A 21,126-nucleotide genomic window follows, 5' to 3' on the forward strand; every position below is an offset into this window, starting at 1 on the left:
ACTAATCCTCCGGATCATGTGGGAGACTTGCTCTGTGATGTTCTTAAGTCTGTTGAGCAGTTGGATGTTCGAGCGATCCGCTTGGAAAAGCATGCCCAAAATTCTTACTTGTGAAGGCGGAACAATTACATGGCCATCCATATGTAGAGAGATAGTTGGCGACCCAGGAGAGGGTTTCTTCCTTGCTGAAACGATCAGCCGCTCCGATTTCTGCGGCGAGCATTCTAGGCCACACTGTCGGGGGTATTGGATGACTATGTCAACCGCCTGTTGTCAACCGCATGTCAACCGCATGTATGTCAACCGCATGTCCCCTACTGATCCATGAATGGCCCATGTGGTAATATCGTCCGCAAATAATCCGTGGCGTATGCCTCGTATAACAGCCTGGAGCGGAGGGAGACCAATGAGGGCTATGTTAAATAGCAGCGGGGACAGGACGGCACCCTGGGGTGTGCCCTTGTTGCCGAGGGAAATTTGATCTGATGTCAGGTCATCCACCTTGAGAATAGCTTTTCCGCCGTCAAGGAAGTCTCGAACGTATCACGACTTTTAGATGCGCCTGCATCTCATTCACTCGCCTTGTCCCTCCATACGGCGTTGTTGCTGTCCGTCCACACCCCTCCCCCATTCTCCTCGCCGCGCGAGCTGCGCTCTCCGCCGCTCACCTCCTCTCCTCTCCGATAGCAAACACTCTCTCGCGAGGGGGCATTGGATTGGATTCGATTGGCTTGGCTTGGCTTGGCTTGGCTTGGCTTGGCTTGGCTTGGCTTGGCTTGGCTTGGCTTGGCTTGGATTAGATTGGATTAAAGTCGATATTGTTGGATTGTGTTGCGTCATAGCCGCGCCACGTTGCGTCATAGCCGCGGCAGGGGGTTCACGGCACGTTTTACGCGATGGGAGAATCAACAACGGAAACAACAACGGAACCCCCTATGCGTCGCATCTACACAGGGGTTCCCGCGAGGGGAGGTGGGAGAAATTTTTCTACTCTCTGTTTAGGGGAGCAGTCTTGCGCTTAATTATGCATTGCTGCGACGGTTACAAGGAAAGTTTTCGGACACTGTATTACATCATCGCGCGAAATAAAATGACAAGAAGACACAACGCAACCTTCGCAGAGACTCAAACTTATTCACAAACTTCTCAACGGAAAACAATGATGAAATGATACCATTCGTCACAAAAAGCGGTCTAAGTGACGATAACCTATTTTATTTCGTATGTTTCACTATCGCATTTCTCGTTAGATCCTCAAATCGATACATCGCTATATTCATGTATAAGCTTATCTCTACGCTCTGAAACTATCGCTGCACTGTTTTGAAATACTGAAAGCCGCGAACTCTTGTAGTGTTGCGGGCGTGCGGGTACTCGCTGTCTCGGGTGAACGATTGTGTTCTGTGAGTCCGTGTTAACATAGCGCCATGTGTGGCGCGCAGCCATGTATGACTGGCCGTTTATAAAAACCAGATAGCGAACACTACCCTGCAATGCAAAAATTACTCCCAATGCCTAGTGAGCGGTGGGCTCATCCTCCTTCCGGTTCGCCATTCCGTGCTGGAGTTACAAAGGAATACGCACAAATTGGCCACACTTTCTGTCTTCTTATTCTCGCACAACTGACAAAACCTTGTCCTTCTAATACGCTGCAGTTATGCCACGCCACCTTTACTTTTTGTTCCTGTGTTTGTTTTCACTCCTTACATCCACAGACCCATTCGCGACATTTCAATCTGGACGCGAATAGCCTTAATTGAATAGCAAGATTCCGCTCTTGGCAAACTTCGAAATCCGAACGCGTAATGCAACATCGACTTCAAGGCACTGCAATGCATAGAACTTTTCTATGAAATTTCCTATAACGCGCACTCTGTAAATACCACTTTAACTTGTATTGGTAAGTGCCCACTCAGGCCACTTAACGTCAGCTGCACGAGGTCGTGTCCACCTCGTTGAAATAAAATGTAGGTTTTGCGACGAAGCTACATCTGGGCAACTGCAGGCATCTAAGATGTAGAGAGAGAGAGAGAGAGAGAGAGAGAGAGAGAGAGAGAGAGAGAGAGAGAGAGAGAGAGAGAGAGAGAGAGAGAGAGAGAGAGAGAGAGAGAGAGAGAGAGAGGGTGGGGGGGGGGGGGGGCTGTGGGTTCATTTAAGCGCCTATGGACATTTAACGTGAGGTTAAGTATCAATAGGACTTGTGTTTTTCGCCTCTGCCAGGAAAACCACTGTCGTGTTTGGGAATAGAACCGACGAAATCATGTACACTCGACCACTGCGGCATCGCAGCGGTTTCTCCCCCTTGCAGCGCGAACACTGAAACTTGCGACTGCTATTCGACGGCGTATAGTAATAACACACCATTTTGATAGCTGCAGTAGCGATGGGTGCGTGTGTATTAGCTTAGATTGTATAAAACATGCCATGATACCTTACATTATGCTAGCTACAGTAATAAACGCATGACTAAATTAATGCAACGCCGAAGTGTAAGTACGTAAAACCGCTTCATCTCAGGTGTTAGGGAGGTACCCGAAACGTTTTGTTTGACAAAAAAATACGTTCTATCAAAATACGCTTTGTAAAACGCGTTGCGTTTGGCAAAAAATACGTCTATTTTTGTCAAACTCTTGTGCCATTGTTTTGAACTTATACTAGTTCGAAACAATGGTAAAGGAGTTGAGGAAATGTAGACCCAAAACAATCCTTAATTCCATCGTGTTCGAACCGTCAACCTGGCCGTGGCTTTCAACTCATGGTTAAAAATATGTCTTTTTTCTATTTATTTGTTTGCAGTTATAGGGGCGACATCATCATCATCATCATAAACAACAACAACAACAAAAACAACAACAACCCTGAGAATGAATTTCTTTCCTCTCCTTTACCCAGTGGACGCAACACATCGCTGGCACCCCCCCCCCCCCCCCAAAAAAAAAGGCACAACTTACAAGCCTTGCACCAGAAAAGTGCGACAACAACGAGATTTGCGAAGAAAAAAAGATATGGTGGTTAAATAACGAAAAAGAAAGGAGATGGGATGACTATGAGTGATAGGAATATGATGGAGGATACATCGCCATGGCAATCTGTCAGGCCTCGTCTTCTCTTAGCTGACGCTGAGATTGGCCAACGTGTCCCAGACTAGAAAGCCGAGGATCCATCAAGGCGAAGGGCGGAGAGGTGGCCTTCCTGAGGTGCTCAAAATGCAGGCATTCTTCGTTAGAATTAGGCAGCACTTCGAAATTGTCTCTAATGCAGCCACATCACTGACACCTCCGATCTCAGCGCTGGGAAAAAGAGACAGGAGAGGCCGAGAAAATGAAGTAGAGAGAGAGAGAGAGAGAGAGAGAGAGAGAGAGAGAGAGAGAGAGAGAGAGAGAGAGAGAGAGAGAGAGAGAGAGAGAGAGAGAGAGAGAGAGAGAGAGAGAGAGAGAGGGAGGGAGGGAGGGAGGGAGGGAGGGAGGGAGGGAGGGAGGGAGAAAGATTGGTAGTGAGAAAGTGAGGGAGAGAAGGAAACATGAAATGGGATGGTGAGAGGTGAGGGATAGAGATATTGAAAGAGAGATAGAGGGATGAAAACAGAGAGATGGACTGAAAGAGAGAGAGAGAGAGAGATGAAAGCAGAATGACGTTCGCTACTTGCAAATCAACATGCGGACCGCGTGGCCTGCTCAAGTGTTGTTGCTTCAACAAGCTGTAAAAAACCTTGCATTTACGTTCTTATCCATTATAAGAGCAATAGACTCCTTCAAAGGAAACAGAGGAACTTGACTACACAGAAAAAAAAAAACACATAGAGTCGACCTGATGACATTAGCTCTTTTCAGCTATTCTGTGCGTGGGAAGCGGGAGGGGAAGAAAAGGCGCGTATAGGGGATGAGAGGAATGAAGAAGATGCGGGTTAAGAAGAGGGCATGAACCTTCCAGTTTCACAGCTCGTTTATAAGACAAGAACAACAGATGAAATATTTTATCTAAACGTATGCTGGCCATCGGTAGTTCTTTTTTAGAGAACTTAGAGCCTGTTTTTTTTTTTCCTTGCGGAAATAGAAAACGAAAACAATTAGAAAAGACGGGATAGCAAATCCTCCCAGTAACCTGGCTTGCCCGCTGGATATTTCAGTTATTGTTTATTGCAAAAGCTATGCTAAATAAATAAGAGTTAGCTGCTGCAGTGCCAGCGTTAGAAATTTCGCTTTTACTTTACCTTTTCTCTCTCTGTCTGTTCAGTAGAAGCTTGTTAATTTGAACTGAATGGAGACGGTACCTCAGTTCTAATTGACGAAAGTTCGAACTAGCGAAAGTAAGGTAAAAAGACGTACAATGCGTTTGTGGAGGAGCAACCCGCCGCGGTGGCTCAGTGGCTAAGGCGTTGTGCTGCTGAGCCGATGGACGGGGGTTTGATTCCCGGCCGCGGCGGATGCCTCTCCGACGGCGGCGGAAAACGAAAACGCCCGTGTGTTCGGGATTTCGGCGCACGTTAAAGATCTCCAGGTGGTCAAAATTATTGCGGAGCCCTACACTACGGCGTGCCTCATCGCCTGTGTGGCGTGCGTTGGACCTCATAATCACCATCATTGTGGAGCAGTAGAGCATGTCAGCAACTGAATGCTTGAGAAAAGCCGTGATTGAAGCCTGCCTTTTATTCTTGAAGGTGAAAGCCAGCACCTTTTGCTATAACGGGCGAATCTAGCGGAAGGTCTCCTTTTCGCGTACTTCAAAACTGAAGAAGAGATGGGCGGCATTTCATCCGGTCATTACTTTCCACCGATGGCCGCACTAGTGCTTCGTGGGCCACCTCGTGGTTGTCACTGGTAGCGAGAGTTCTTCTACACCCTTTCCTTCGAAATTGCGAAATGTCGGCACCACCCAAGCCCCGAAACAACACCTATAAATCAGCCCCTCAAAAGGCTTGTATGCCTGTACTGCATTGAATGTCAGGCAGGCCAGCAGCATCTTAATTGTATGAGCCACTTCAACAGACTTGATCTCACATGTCATCTCGCAATTTGCCCAGAAAAACCCGAGGCGTCTGCAGCTGCTATTCAAGAAAGATTGACGGAGTGCAGTTGTGTGTATGTGAACGTATTGTGCTTTGTGCTGGTGATCAGTTGGCGTGAGTCGAGAACCCTCACGCAGTGAGCCTCACCACTCTCCTTTGCAAAGTGACAGTAACTTTTTGAATTTTCTTTATTACTTTATTTCTTTGTTAGGTAATAAAATCCAATGTATATTCTCCAAGTTTGGTTCTAATTCGCGGTTTGTAATTTTTGTCACCACAAATAACGCCTTTTTAGCGCTATCCAACTGCCCGCCCCTCCCCCCTCCCCCTCCTAATGAATGCCCCTCTTGCAAAAAGTTCTGCGGACGCCCTTGATCTGTTCGCACGCACCCCACCGTCAACTCGTGTTCACATCGACGTAGTCCCCGAAGAAACTTCTTCCGAACGACCACCATGGGGTTGTAGGTTGCTTTCACATGATTTAATTTCTCTCTCCGTTGTTCTCTTCTTCCCGGAGCCGACGAAGCCTCGTATGTAGGCGGCGGGGCCGTTTTTCACGTCGTGCGGGAGGTCTCAAGCGGCTGGCGTGGTGGCGCGTTGTTCGAATTGTCCGTGGCGGATGCCCCTCGCGTTAGAATCAACGGTCTTTTCAGTACGGAGGTTTATATGAAGACTTGACCGGACCAAATCTTACGGTTCGAACATCCCTAAATTCGAACGATTGAAGTTCGAATTAGCGAGCTTTTATTGAACGGGGAGGACAAGAACGACCGCATGTATAGTTTTGCGTAGTTCTATAGTCACTAGTGCCCAGTGTGCTTCGTTGAGACAAACAACTGCGCTTCTTCCCCATTCGGGTCCCAGTCACTGACTTTCGAATTTTTTTCCGATATACGCACACACACACACACACACACACACACACACACACACACACATATATATATATATATATATATATATATATAGAAAGAGAGAGAGAGAGAGAACTTCATTTAGAACCAATGGCGTGTCAGACTACCTGACTACAGGTCGTCTTCACTGAATGCTAAACTCTGCTCTATAGTGTTTTTTCGATGTACCGTACAAGAGCTGGCTGTTCCTCGAAAGAAAAGAGGCGAGAGTCAGCCAGGTTTGGTCAATGGGATATGACAGCTGCGTTGGTATGCGTAAGTCAGAAACGCTTGGACATACCCACAGGACATTTTGCTGATTGCGATATCCACCACAGTGTTTGCACGCTGGTGGGTCTTCTGCCCTTCCCTTAGACAAAAAATGTTGTCTGACTAGAGTGCACGTAATGTTAGACCACGCTTGTCTCAGCCGCTTGCTGCCTGACTAGGTTAGGGTTAGGCGGAAGAAATTCCATTCTGTTCAGTTTACGGTCTCTTTTCGCAAAGTCCCTGTCAGCTGAAATGACATTGCTGGATGCATGCAAACAACAGCACGTCAGAGGGCTCGAATAGCGCAGAAAACAAACACGTTAGCTCTGTTTGCCTCCTTTTTTCTCTTCCGCTAGAGCCACTGTTGTTCCCGTTCCTATGATTACACAAGAACAAGCGCAAGTTTTAACTCTTTTGAGGTGAAATGGCGTCCGATGTCCGTTCTAAGCCCGGCATTCATCTGTTGCCACTGATGGTTTCTATGGTAACAATTGCCTTTACTTTTTCCCCGTACAGCCCTTATCCTTCCCTTCGCACATTTTTTCCTGTTTTGCCTTCGGGTAGTCGGTAATGACGTTCTATCCCGCATCACTGGTTCTTTTCTCATAGAACCTATATTAAATACAAAGACACTGCCCAAGCTTACATATGCAAACACGTATTACCAAAGATGGTTGTCGATGTTTTGTGTCTTTCTTTCTGGCTGGACGGAGCTTTGTTCCTAGTTCTCCCTCTTCTGCCACTAGCAATGTCTACGATTGCAATGGATAGAAACGTCTCGATTGTTAATAATACAACTCCGAACAGAGTTTCTGAGCTGCAGAGACTAACAGCAAAGCAACAGCCTGACTGTTTCATTGCAAGGAGAAGAGCTTTCGGCAAAACAAAATACTCCCAGAGACGAGCATTAAAATTCATGGGCAATAGCAAGCAACGGGGGGTACTTCCTGAGGACCCTGCTGCCCTCTAGTGTATTATTCAAGACGCTCAGTCAAACTTTTAGACAGTACGGGCTTTGATGTCGCATTATTTAGGTTTAAAACCTTATGTCCCAGAGGGGGAACGAGTATGATCATTATTCACAACTGTTCTATCCTGCATGCTAGAGGGAATTCAAACGCTTCACAAAAAAAAAAAGCGGTACACGAGCTCCTCATTTCCCGCCATATCTGGTAGAAGTGCGCTCTCCTGACCGAAAAAAAACAAGCTGCTATCCACTGTCCAACTGTAGACTATCCCTCATATTGCACCACCCCAGCGTTCCCGCCAAATCATAGCGGGGCGCCGCCGCGTAGGGTAGAAATGCTTTATGTATCAGCACTCTGTCTTCGGAAGTGTTCAACGGCTGAAGTGATGTTCCTTTTTTTTTTTATATTACGATGCGTGGCAGAGGTGTACTGATCTTTTTTTGTTGTTGTTGCTGCTGTCGTTTTTCTTTCGGTTACTTTTTTCAGTCCGATTCTGGTCTTCTCAGAGTGACGATCTGACTATGCGCAAAGCAGAAATGATGGAAAGCCTGTGCCATATCGATCGATCAATATCGAGCCGAGACTTCATCTTTCTGTCCAGAGGAGACAAAACTAGACCGAAGGCAGCGCGTTTCCGGCAAGCCGGAAGTGACGGGGCATATCCATTTGTGGCAGCCCAAGTTCTGCTTCCTGTTTTTCTCTCTGCAGATCTGTTTCCTCCTCCTCCCTCTCTCTTTCGTCTTTGCTGCTCTATTTATCTAGTCCCCTTTCACAAACCCATTTCATTGATTTGATTGATTGTAGGCTTTAACGCGCCGACGCAACACAGGCGATGAGGCGCGCCGTAGTGGAGGGCTCCGGATTAATTTTCACCACCTGGGGATCTTTAACGTGCGCTGAAATCTCGTACACACGGGCGCTTTTGCTTTTCTCCTCCATCAGAAAAGCGGCCGCCGCGGCCGGGAATCGAACCCGTGTCCTCGTGCTCAGCAGCAGAACGTCCCTTTCACAAACCCAGTTACGGAAGAATACGCAAAAGCGCATATGGGGAAGAGCGCTCAAGTGTGAGCACACGCAAGCAAGCGTCGAAATGCAACGCCTGCTCTTGAGACGAAGTGGCAGAGGAAAGGTGGCTACTTACCAACGCGGCTTAAAAGTCAAAGCTACCACTACTGAGGGATGGGTGCTTGCCATTGTTGATGACCGCAGGACAGGTCCGACTCGTTGGTTTAGCTTAGGTACAGAAGTTCGTCTTTCCTTCATCCTAAAAAAAAACACCTCTAAAAAGTTTTAACGCCCCTGAGTTCGTTTAACGACAAAGTTGGTTGAAACGCCAAGGTTTCTTCATTGAAACCCGAGTCAAAGGAAAAGTCCAAGCCTCAATGCTAAAAGACCAAATTGTCTACAATCAAGAATGGAGACAAGGTCTAGAAGTTCTTCTTCGACCATGTCGGAACGGCGCAATCGGATAGACGTCGACTTCCTAACCCGAGCGACCGAGGTTCGATTCAGACCACGAGGAGGGTTTTTTTTTTCTTGAGGCGCTTGACATGCCTCCGCTTATCATCATCATAATCATCGTCACCTGAATCATCGTCGTCATCATTTTGTGGAACCCATTGTGTAAAGTTAGATCTGCTGCAGTGCGTTTTGTCGAATGCCGTACGCCAAGGCATAGAAAGCTTCGCATTAAAAAATCGGAGCCGTTCCAGCCTGAGAAGAGGGAAGTACAGCGAAGCTGGCGCTCTGCTGGGGTGTCCTATGTTGTGGTTTAGCTTTATTGAATATTTGTTATGTTGAATTATAAGGACAGTAGCGTGATCTGTACATCACAAAATAACGATACACACGATTGGTGGGGTGAGACAATGACGTTTTACTATAGCGCAGCTACTTTAATCACGGCGCACGCTCTAGTGCGCCGCACAGCCGGCCGCGAAGAGCACGCTGCATAGCGCCATGTCAGGGGAAGAGAGAAGCCGCGCGTGGCGAGAAAAATACACAACTTGGGAAAGGAGTTGCGGCGATTGAGAGGAATATAAGGTGGGAGGGTGGCGAGTTGGGCTAGTTGGTGCACTCGGGCCCTTTTCACCAATATCCCCCCCCCCCCCCTCCAAAAAGAGTTTTACTAAGAACAAGAGCAAGAGCACTTGCATTTTCGGGAACAGCGCGAAATAACAGGGACACAATTAAGGAAAAGTGAACAGGACAAACGCTGACTTTCAACTCGATTTAATGGAAAAGACGTCTTAACTACTTATCCATACACAGAATCTCCCTCCCCCACGCCACGTGCCCACACCAGCCAATGACATACTAACACGACCAAAACACTCAACAGTTGACAACGCACCCTTCTTACTACTGGAACACCTTATCGCACCGACCGCTCCAAATAAACAAATTCTTTCTCATGCAAGACAACTGATGACTCGCTGATGCAATCACTCCCACATTTTCTGATGTAGAGTGATTCCAGCAGCTCTGTAGTGTGCCTGTCTTTGTAACTGTACAGGATATCAGTCTCGCGGAAAAGGGGATAGCGACGGTGCTCACACGTGTGACAATGCTCGTCCAGACGTGCGTCATGCTCTTTTTTTTAAGCGTGTTACGATGCTCCATTAGTCAGATGTCTACACAGCGACCTGTCTGACCAACACACACTTTTCCGCACGATAAAGGAATGATGGAAACAAGAGTCACACAGCACGGCACAAAGGGTGATACATGATTTACTCTACGCGCTCCTTTCTCTTTTTGCCCAATTCATCTGCAGCACACCGCTGGAGTGCCGGACAAACGCTGTTTAATTTAAAAGGAGCAGACAACACTACGTCCACACCAAACCGTGCTGCCACCTTTTTCATTCAGTGCGTCATCCCATGTACGTAGGGCAACACAGCAAGAGCAACACAGCAAGTAGGGCAACACAGGCGCTGGTGAAGCTAGGTTCTCGAGGGAAAGGTGCAAAAAGTTTGCTGTGTTGCGTTGAACCGGATTGAACCAAGTTGCGTTGAACCAAGCGCGCGATTGCTCCTCCCACGGGCGCCTTTCCGGCGCCCAATCAGCGTGCACCGTGTGGCAAGAGAGACACTTACAATCTTTGAATACACTTATGCAGTGCATGCTTCGCTCCTCCCCAGGTTTCACCTTAGTGGAGATGGCCCGGGATATTTTTTTTTCTACACAGCTCAAATTACAGCTCTTGCTGTGTAAAGCTGCTAGAGCTTTTACACAGGTCCACTCACTTCATATTAAGAAGCTGCCAGCGTATTCAACTGATACCCGCGCCGGGTGACATAAAACTTATTTTGCTCAGGAACAGCCAATCTGTTTCTCGTGGGATAAGGGCTCTTGTCGCGGGAACTTTTATAGGACCCCAAAAACACCAGGGATGCAGAAATGCGCCTGGTTTGATTTTTGCGTATTCGTTCGATATAGCCAGTTAACTGTAATAAATATCATGGCCTAAAATAATAAAAAACCCGCTATTAGGAGTCCGTGTGCTTGACCTACGCACGAAAAAAGAATCCTTACTGAAGGCCATCCAAGACGCACACTATATAAAACATACTTGGTGCTTGTGCAGAGCACAGTCAGTGGTGGATAAAGAGCCGAAGTTTGGGGGCCCGCACTGACATTCCCCTCTTCGACTACTCTCGACCAACTTTTCGCAGAAACTCGCAATAGATGGCCGGGGTTGGGCCGAAAGCACGGAGCAGCAACGACGGTAGTTTTATGTGTCTTCTTTTGTGTTTTTTATCTCTCTTGGCATACGGGCTCCGGTACTAAATATGCTAGTTTATTACAATCTTCCCCATGCATCCGGTCGAAAGAGATGAGCGAGCTGCGCTTCCGAGAAACTCGGCGCACACTGCGGTGGACCGACGAGGAATCATTTGGCAAAGTAAACACTCTGGAGCGCTCTGTTGCCGAGCAGGTCCGAAACAAGGCGTTCCTCCGAAACGGATTTCTGAAAAATGATCATCGCGGGGAAACGGAGCTCCGGCAACAACTTGCTACCACTGCGCGAATAGGCAAGCTCTGGTTTTTGCACGAGAGAGCGTCGACCCCGTTGAGCCTAAAAACAGCCAGCTTGTCGTATCAGCTCGACACTTTTTTTTTTCAACTTAATGCCTTTCATTGCAAAAGGAGCGATACATAAATAAATAACTACGTTGAAACACGTCTTCGCAAATGAGTTAATACCAGCTTAAACAGACACATACAATGCTTTGGCGTAACTTGACTATCATGTGGAAGCGGATAAACAAGGTTCAGATGAGAATTTGAAAACGCAGAATATAGTTCGCAATTTCCTCTGAACGCTGTGACCTTAGGGCCATTCTTCAAAAGAATAATGAGCTCCGTTAACACAAGGATGGCTACTCGACCTAGTTGGGTGGTGGGGTGGAAAGAGATTAGGCAAGATAAAGGAACTTCGCTTCCTTAATTAAGTGGATGCCGCTGAAAAGAGTGAAGTTTCAAAAAGGAGACGGCAACCTACATGGCTGGTTACCAAGAGGTGAGGCGCGAGTGTTGAGCTTGACTTGGAGACAAAAGCAGTGCATTTCGTCTTGCAACCGTTCCATTCGGCTTGTAGTCCTGGACATACTCGGAGAAGGAGCTAAATATTTGGTGCGGCCCCTGCAGTGCAATTGATGCATCCGGGGACTTGCGTGGTTATTGGGGGTGGATGGCTGGTGACTGGTGGATGGCTGTTGGATGGTGCATTCCAGTGGAGTGCACTGGGCCGGCTTCCCAATTTTGGATAAAAATTGGGAAGCCGCCCAATCCAAAAATTGGGCCGGCTTCCCAATTTTTGGATAAAAAACGCCTGAACCGCTGCAAGACACCGAAGTTGACATGTGCAAGCTTTTGCGAGTTTTAGCGAATCGCCTTGGTTCAGAATTAATCTCGAAAGAATTGAGAGTGTATCACTGCACCGTCGTACAGAAGCTAAAATGTTGCCCTATAGTATTGAGAGAACAAAAGAGGCCGTTGTGCATGAGGTATGCACGACTCTGTATAGGGGTTCTAATAGAAAATTTTCGGAACAGATATCGGGTTCACAAGGCAGTTTTGTTACCTGTAATGCTGACTGTATCATTGTTCAAGATGAAAGGAATTTGTTTTCTCATTCCGGTTTTGTAATTATGAGGAGAACAAATCAATAAATGCCATATTAGTGCGGCCCAAATAGGCATAATAATGAAAAAAAGTCCAATCTTTCCAATTTCAATTTAGGCATTCATCAGTTGAGCTTTCTTCACCGAGGAAAAGAAAGAGAACCTTCTATTGACAACTTCCCTGCATCTAAAACATCAAAAAGCGCTGAGAAAAGTTATCAACCGTTTGTACGTTCTTTCTGGTGAAATAATTAAAACGGCATTGTGTGGAGTAAGATAACTGGAAGTCGTTTCAATAAGGTGAACGCGAGTTGTACTGGACGAGGAAGCGGAGCGCCGTGTCGTTGTTTATGGTTATCCTGTTCTTTCATCTGTCCTATTTTAAGTTCGTTCAGCCGCCATGCTGGGGTCAATGAAGGTACGGTGAGCTTGGCGTTGTTTACGCTGTTTTACCACTCGACAAACGCTACGGGGAGCGTCGATATCGGTCGAAATACTTGGTCTGTTCATTTTCTGAAATTATTGCAAGACAATAAAGCTTATACAGACGGCACGCCGCACAACACAAGGAGAGAAGGCCACGTGAGCCCCGGCTGTATGCGCGCTAATTCCGTCTTCATACTGTCGTTCTCTGTGCGTCCTCCGCGCTCCCCATTGCCACATGCAGCAGCCGCTGTTCCTAGCATTGTTACTGACAAAGCCAATTTAGGTAGTACTCAAATACGTGCAGTGCTGGGTGGAGGGGCAGCGGCGAAGTCAAGCGCGTCAGCAGGCGACGCGCTTCGAACGCTCCCACCTAAAACCGCTACGCACCGTTGCACGTAATTGTTGCCTAGCAACCCGTTCTCTTGCTCGCGCGGCATTTTTCCTCTGCGACCTTGATTGACAGGCTTCACATACGACAGACGCGATTGTACAAGGTGGGGTGCTAAGCACAGTCGCGATAAAGAAGGGTGGTCAATTGTGTGGTCGTAGACCTCGAGAACGGCGCAAATATTCAGCACTTGAGAGATAGCGAGTTCTCACGTCAGAGAGCTATTCAAATCACCCTCCATTGCATTGGTTTCATTTCAACACGTTTCCTTTGCCATAGCATGCTCCAGTAGTCCTTGTGTGTTCGAGTTGAATGTCCGTTTCTCTAATTTGAATAACCCTTCCCGCAGCAGTGTGCTTTTTTTTTTGCATTTCATCTTTACCCCCCGCGCAACAGAGAAGACACGCATGGTCGCAAACTTTGCACCGTGGGCGGACATACATGAACAGGCCCTTATGTAAAAGGACCGCCGTTGCCCACGCAGATTGTTGCTCAACACGGACTAGGAGGTATCTCGACTGGGCAGCGGGGGCCGCAATCACTGTTTCGCAACTGCATTCCTCGTGCGCGTTTCGCATGGCAAGTCAGCGAAACAATTTGCAAAGGGTGGTGACCACGCAAAAGCATTCGCTGACCAGCTTCGACTGCTTGCAAGTGCGAAAGCAAGGAGCTCGTAAGGAGCTCGTGGTCGCAGCTGGCCACCTCGCACGCGACGTAGTTGAGGCACTTGCCGTCGCCCACGCTGCGGCCCCGTACAAAACCCAATCTCTGCTTGATTAATCACCGACTTTCATTGTGCGTTCGCCTGCAAGCTCCTTAAAGTGTTCCCTGAAGATTTAGAAATCCCCGTCATATGGACCCCCGCCCACAGTGACCTTGAAGGGGATGAAGCAACCTACGCTTCTGCCCGCGATATTCACTCGGGATGCGTCCATCAGCACAGCCAGAATCATTACCTAAACCCGGTTCCTTCTCTCCCCCCTTCTATCTGCTTGGGCCGCATACAGTGCCGTCTTAGCCCACTACCTGAATACGTTGAGGCGAAACCCTCCCCCTCCGCTGTCCACCTACGAGGCGTACATCTTGTGAAGACTGCAAGCGAACACCTATTGCAAAAAAAATATTCACCCACATATCCCCTTCCCTCTACGACCCCTGTGCCAGAACGTAGCCTCCCCCTCCAATACCTACCACTTGCTACTCTTGCCTACATAAGCCACACGCTTCACCAAATGTCCCTATTGAGCAGCGGGAGACCGCGCTTACCAGGTTATCGCCCCTACAACGTCAAGCGGTATTGATTAGAGCACTGGAAGCAGCGCGGAATCGCGGCCTCCCAGAGCAAGAAGGCGGACCACTCCCCCCTACCTCCACCTTATCAGTAATTTTCAAGATTACTCCTACTACACCGAACATTAAAAAAAAACGAACACTATCAACAGCTTACATATAACACTCCGGCTGATGCTTACCACCTACCTGCAAGAATTATATACTGCGCGCCACCATTTCGCAGACACCGCACGTCCTTGTTTATGGTGACAACGGTGGGGCAGGGCTTTCACAACGGTAGTTAGTTTTAGTGTGGAGTCGGATTGGAGATATGAGCTTTAGTTTAGAGAAAAAGAGAGGAGTAGCAATAGCTAAATAACGTACGCGTGACACCACGATTATTCAACGGGAAGCGTACAGTTACCAACATCATCATTTTCATCATGGTGGACGTCATGGCAGGGCAGGTTTCGCATATCCGCTATATCCAGGTAGCACATCCAAGCCCTTCTAAACACTGATCAAGCAATCATCCTCATCGGTGCCGCAGTCACCGTCGTTCGTGAAGAAGGCAAATTAAATGGGGCCAAACCACAAAGCTCTCCGTTTGCTCAACTTCAAACTTCCGCGTTCAAGCAGGTAAAAATAATTTGAATTGTCTCAGAAAAGGCTGAATTAATGTGTCGATGCGAGCTACGTGGTACTTCATCATGGGAGCAGGTTAAGCGCCAGGCACAACAGGAGGAAGGAAAACAGACAGGAAAGGGGCGCCCCTTTCCTGTCTGTTTTCCTTCCTCCAGTTGTCCCTGGCGCTTAACCTGCTCCCATCAGAAAAGGCGATTTTAGCAGTCCAGGTGCACTTGGTAGCTCTCTACTTAAATCCTGTATAGAACGCAAGAGCGCATAACACAAGGCTCTGCAGCTTCCGCACTCCAAAAAAGGATCGTGCCTTAGTTCTCTACAAGGCTGTTTTTACGGATTCCATGCACTCCTTGGGCTTTTTATTATTTCGTGAGAAATAGATGGGGGAGGTCGGCCATAATTTTGTGTCGCTTCGCAGATCAGCGTCGATCTGTCGACAGAGCAATCGACCGAAGAGCACAGAGCGGCCGAGGAGAGGCAGTGCGTGGAATGAGCTGCTTTCGCAATGGTACCGACGTTGCCAGGGCAACGTTAGGTCGAAGCGCAGCGCTCCACCTGCGTCTGCGGCGTCTCGACGGGTTCTGCGACTCCCGCCACCGCTTGCGCGCGCTGTAAAACGGAGTGTGCAGCCAGTGCAGGAAGGCAGAACAGGAAGCCAGAGCGAGGCGTGCCCATCAGGCCGGACCTCAAGTTCACGAGGGAAAGGTGGGGATGTGCTCACGCAGTGGTAAAGATCCACAAATGTATCTTCTTTCTCCCCTTAATTGTAGGAGTTCGCATAGAAACCCTTGAAGTCACTTGATGCGGGAGAAAATAAGGTTGTGACAAATAGTATTACTCAGTATCTGGTGTCTCTTCCCATCTGAGTGCACTCCCCAACGCCGATTCTGATCATCCCCGTTGTGCACCGCAGGTGTGGAAAGACGACGCCTGGGAGGCCCGCTTCACCCTGCGGCCGGTGGGACTGGTGCTCTCTGCGCTGCGGGCCGACCAGCAGGGCGTGTACGTGTGCCGCGTCGACTTCCGCCAGGCGCAGACGCTGAACCGCATGGTGCACCTCACCGTGCTCGTGCCGCCCAAGGCGGTGCTCATCCGCGACAGCCGGGGACGACCGCTCAACGGGAGCATCACCGCCGCCGACGGACAGTCCCTCTCGCTGCTCTGCACTGCTCCCGGAGGTGAGAGAGCCTCCGCTGCCGCCGCTCGAAATTATAGATGTGAGCGTAAAAAAAAAAAAAAAAAAAGCATTAAGAAAAAAACATTTTTTTCGTTTTGTTTTTTCAGCGCTAACGTTGGAAACACAAGCAGAGCTTCACCGGGTAAATTCATTGTGATGCGACCAATCGGCAGTGAGGGGAACGCTTTCTGAAATCAATCATTTGACGTGAAATCATGTGCCGATTCTGAGAGTAAAAGATCTGCTGGGACTTCTGTGATAAGGCATAAAACAATTATATTCTTTTCAGTGTAAACGGAAAAATTAATCGAGTGCTTAAGTTTCTCAAGTGATTTGAAGGCGAAAGCCAGCGATTATCGAACGTTGCTGCATCGTTGTTTGCGGTGACGTCACGTTCACCGGTCATGCGACACGCATCCCGATAATTCTTGTTCCATCCCGGCACGGTGCAGGGTTAGTGCTGCTGATTCTGGGGAATCTGTGACCTGAAGTGTCGCTAGTGTGCCTGTGGAAGTAATTCGCTCCAAAACAAGAAGAAACGAAAGCGACGTAACAGACGCAAGAGCGATGTAGCAGTACAGACTTCTTTGATGTGTATCGCCACGCGAAACCCTAACGCTTCCGTATCGAACGCACGTGAGCAGAACTAAGTTCCCCGAGGAACTTCAGCCAGCGCATTTAAACGATATAAAAGGTGTGTGACCAAACAAGAAGTTGTTTTAAAGCTATTTTTGTAACCACCACCATAACGGCTATTTGTGAATATGTGCTGAGCTCGGTAATGCAGTTGTGTTTTGCCTTAAATTTGCTTACGGTGTTGGTGGAGCAAATATATGTTGGCATAAATGTATCGGACCACCATTGCGAGTACTAGAAAAGTTGTTTTTTATGGATTCTTCGTTTTTCTCTAAGGGGCTTGATAGAAGTGTTTTGCTGCTATGTAAGCTGTGAGTTCACGCCAGAAACATCTCGGTGTAAGCCAGGACATGATTAACATGTCAGACTGGTTACATTTGTAAGGTTAGGAAGTACTGAATCTTAGCTTCCTGATGTCTGTCCGGAGAAGGAGCACCCTTCGCGCTAGGACTCTTTCCTGAGCTTCGGGAAATGCGGGGTGTACGAATTATTCCAACTGTAAGAGTGCAACTGAGTGATCGATTACCTCGGACTCTTTCTCGCACGCTTCGCCAGTTCTGAATTGCACTTCAACATGACTCGCCTCGCATTTCTGAATTAGAGAAAAAAAAAAAAAATCATGAACCCCCCGTGCTAACGACTGCGATGGTTGAACGCGAAGCTTTCTCGTGACGGATTCTTTGGTTCTCATCTGAGTTTGGACTGACTTTCGACCACGTCGAAATGACGCAGTCGGATAGACGCCGGCTTCATGCCGCGGAGGACCCATGTTCGATTCCAGCTACGGGAAGTGTTTTTTTCTTTCACTTCATCTGGCGCTTTCCCGTTACAGACGCCATCAGTGAGAACACTATAGCTTTGCTTTATAAACAGAAAGCGGGAGTGTTGCTGGAACAGGCAGAGTATTAACACAGGTGTGATGCACAGAAACAAAACCGCCAAACCCGGAGAGACAGAGAAGAGCGAGCGAAAAGAAAGGGGTGGGAGAGAGGGAGAGAGAGCAGAAAAAAGTGAAAAATAGGAGGTGTGGGGCGTAGAGAGAGGACGAAATCAGGCAACGCTAACCAGCGGTGGCTTAGTAAATGAACCACAACGTTCCCAGAGTCTAGACAACGCTTGACGTGACATGCATTCGTGAAACGATCGGGTGGTGGCAGCAAGCCCAGCAACTAGCTAATGTAACTAGCCTTATTGCACATGTTGATCAGTTCGCACTCGCCTTAGTTTCATTCATCGCGCGTGCTTGACGCCGTTGTCGCAGGGCGTCCCCCGGCGACCCTGTCGTGGTGGCGGGACGGCCAGCGCCTGGAAGACGTCCTGGTGCCTGGAGGTGATGGCAGTGGCGACGCAGCTAGCCAGCTCGCCGTCGGTCCTCTGGGTCGCCGGGACTTGCACGCGTCACTCGTTTGCCGAGCCTCGAACAACAACATCTCCGAGCCACTCAGCGTGTCCGTCGTCATAGATATCATTCGTACGTTGCTTGAGAGCTCTGACTCGGCCCTGAATTTTGAGCGCAGTTATGCTCGAACTTTTTGGGATGCAAGTCAATGACAACCGGTGAAGAACATAATTAACACAAAGCTGCTCTCAGGAGACCTATGCAAGCGATTGGTGCAGCGAATGAAAAAATGATTTTATGCATTAGTGTGAGGTGCTTATATACGTAAAAAACGATGATTCATTTAGTAAGATATGTTACCCATTCGAATGTACCTCACCGATTGTAACAACGCGCTTAATCGTACTATAACTCCGAGTTATGCATATCTCAACTAATATTTGCTCGTTTGTTAGTTTCTTTTAAAGAAACGTTACCTACTTTTTTAAGCTCCATAACTAAATAAAGATGCTTTTAATTGGTTATTTAGCTTTAATCTTCCGTTAGTTTTTGCATCCTTGGGCTATGGTAATTGAAAAATAAGCGTGTGGCATAACCCACAGCGTCAGACCTCACTTTGCACTAAAACGCCAGAAGCCCTCCTTCCACGCAGACGATATCTTTTTTAAGGTCACTATAGGGCAACACTAAACTCCCTGAAATAGTGCCTTGAGCATATGAAAAGAATTACAAAAGCGTCTTTCATCACCATACTATCTGAACCTTGTCTCCACAGTCCATGCGAACGTCTTACGAATGGCAGCATACAAATTTGCTCTATTCCGATGCCCTGTGCTAACTCCGCCGCTGCGTAAATGCTCATGGAGCGTGTTTCAAAGGCGGGAAAAATATGTGCATTATTTTGTCATCAGGCAATAAATTACCGTGGACGGGAAATGAAAGCACGGTGAGCTAATTTTCAGCTGTGTAGGTCAAATGGAATGGAAACTCCGTGATGTTAAGCAGACTTTACGACCGCTTTATACCACCCTACACAAGGAAAGAGGTTTTGGTTGTTACAGAACACAGCAAGGCAAAATGAAAGAATAATAAATAGACGCCTGCACACTATTGCTGTTTATGTCACGCGTAATAGACGGTCAGATGGGCTGGCAATGTATACAGCAGGGTGAGAGAAGGTTTGGTTTTCATCTGTAGCAACTCAAGTTTGGAAAAAAATGTTTGTAGATTGTATTCGCCGTGTAGGGTCCATAATCCAATTAACTGCCAAAGTTGGGGCTGCCTGCCTTACAGCAGAATAGAGGTTAAACGACTGCGTAACTGGCGAGACATTCTGGCGAAGGAGCTGAAGTTAAGTGTTGTTGCTACACTGAATTACTAGTGATTCTAGCTGGTTTGAGCATATTCCTTAGTTCTTTGACTGGTCCGCAAGGGAAAAATTTGTGCTTAGTCAATAACATTCACTTTGTACAGACACTGCGTCAGGTTTGTGGAATCTGGTTTGTGGAATTATGGAATGCTGATGGAGCGCTGATACCTGCCGTCAGGTTTGTGTAGATGTAGTGGTAATGATGAAAGGGGAATCGTGTAATTTTTCATCGAATCAAAACAAGCGGAAAATAGAACCTAAAGGAGTTGTCGTTGATTATTTCCACAATCGAAGGATGTGAAAGCATGCGTACTAGTTTACCCGTTTAATTGATTATGTGACACATTATTTGAAACCCAAAGACCGGATTTCTAGGCATATTGAAACAAAAATAGGCCTCATAATCTGGAGATATTAAAGCGTCTATAAAAGGGGTGGAGCGTGTTGACAGTGGCAGTAAAAGGAAAACTTCTGCGTTAAGAAAATGTGTACGCGTTGTACCCGAGTGCAACTGTAAACGCACCCATTGGCACAAGAGGGAATACAACTCTCGACGACCGCTCAGGAGTGCTATGTATATATATAAAAAAAGAACTCTACGCGCATGCACGGAAGAATCGCCGGTTGTGTTTACCATGCACCGTGCATACCAGACACGGTGCTCAGCATGTGTTATCTATGTTTATCCCGTGACCCGTATACGTAATTTACAGCTACACCATAACAAGTAAATAAGTAAATAAATAAATGCGTTAGTGAAGAAGGGGGAAGCAGAAAGAGAAAGAGACTCAGAAAGCGGACCGAAAATTTCATAGCGCGAGTAGTGGGCAAGAGATTTAATAGCACGGAGAAATAATGTGCACCGAAACTATTCTAACACGGAACACACACAGAAGCTCAAGGATACAAACCACGTCGGCTGCTTGGAAGAGCTAAGTATATACAGAAAATAACTTTACACTCTTACGGGCCAGCACCGCCTGCTGTGTTTACCATGCACCATGCATACCGGACATGGTTCTGAGCGCCTACTTATCTCTGTTCCACCCGTGACCAGTATTCATAATTAGAGAGTTACAGCGGAATCAGAACAAACGAATACAAACAAATAAAGACGTGAATAAATATACATGTATGGGTCATAGAGATGGAGAAAGGGGTCTGAAAATTTGCATGGCGCAAGTGATGGGGTAAGGATTTTATAGTAAGAGAAAAAAAAATGATATTGGGGATGGGTTGCAGTTTCCTGGTTTCCTTCGGCGGATATTTAGCCCGTAGAGACAGGAGAGGTTTCTTCTTGGCAGAGTGCTCAAAGTGTCACGAGTATAATAGATGCACAAACGCAAAACAGAATTGATGTGGACACGAGTAATCCAGCATGTCCTAACAAAAGCTTGATGTGGGCGAGCTAGTTCGGCATACTTGAAAAAATCAACGGTGCACAAAAATACGAAAAGAAAGGAATCATGATTTAAAAGCGCAGGGGACAAGACGAAGAGCAGAAAGGCACTGGACAAGGGCTGTCTTTCTGATCCTCGTCTCGTTCCCTGTGCTGTTAAATCATGATTCCAAGCCAACTGGTTCAAATTTCCCTTTTGTTGCACAAAAGAAA

General features: G+C 47.4%; 1 protein-coding gene across 2 annotated transcripts in view; it reads left to right on the forward strand.

Annotated features, from left to right (window-relative positions):
* The window catches only part of LOC144178534 (nephrin-like), a 188,794-nt gene that overhangs the window by 125,845 nt on the left and 41,823 nt on the right, over window positions 1–21,126 (forward strand). For both annotated transcript variants that reach the window (XM_077706464.1, XM_077706465.1), the window contains exons 3-4: window positions 15,907–16,171; window positions 18,068–18,277. In XM_077706464.1, the coding sequence (XP_077562590.1) occupies window positions 15,907–16,171; window positions 18,068–18,277 (475 nt within the window). The remainder of the gene's footprint in view (window positions 1–15,906; window positions 16,172–18,067; window positions 18,278–21,126) is intronic.

The sequence above is a fragment of the Haemaphysalis longicornis genome, unplaced genomic scaffold (assembly GCF_048455015.1).
Source record: "Haemaphysalis longicornis isolate Haplotype H1 unplaced genomic scaffold, Haemaphysalis longicornis Haplotype H1 scaffold_4, whole genome shotgun sequence".
Lineage (NCBI taxonomy): Eukaryota > Metazoa > Arthropoda > Arachnida > Ixodida > Ixodidae > Haemaphysalis > Haemaphysalis longicornis.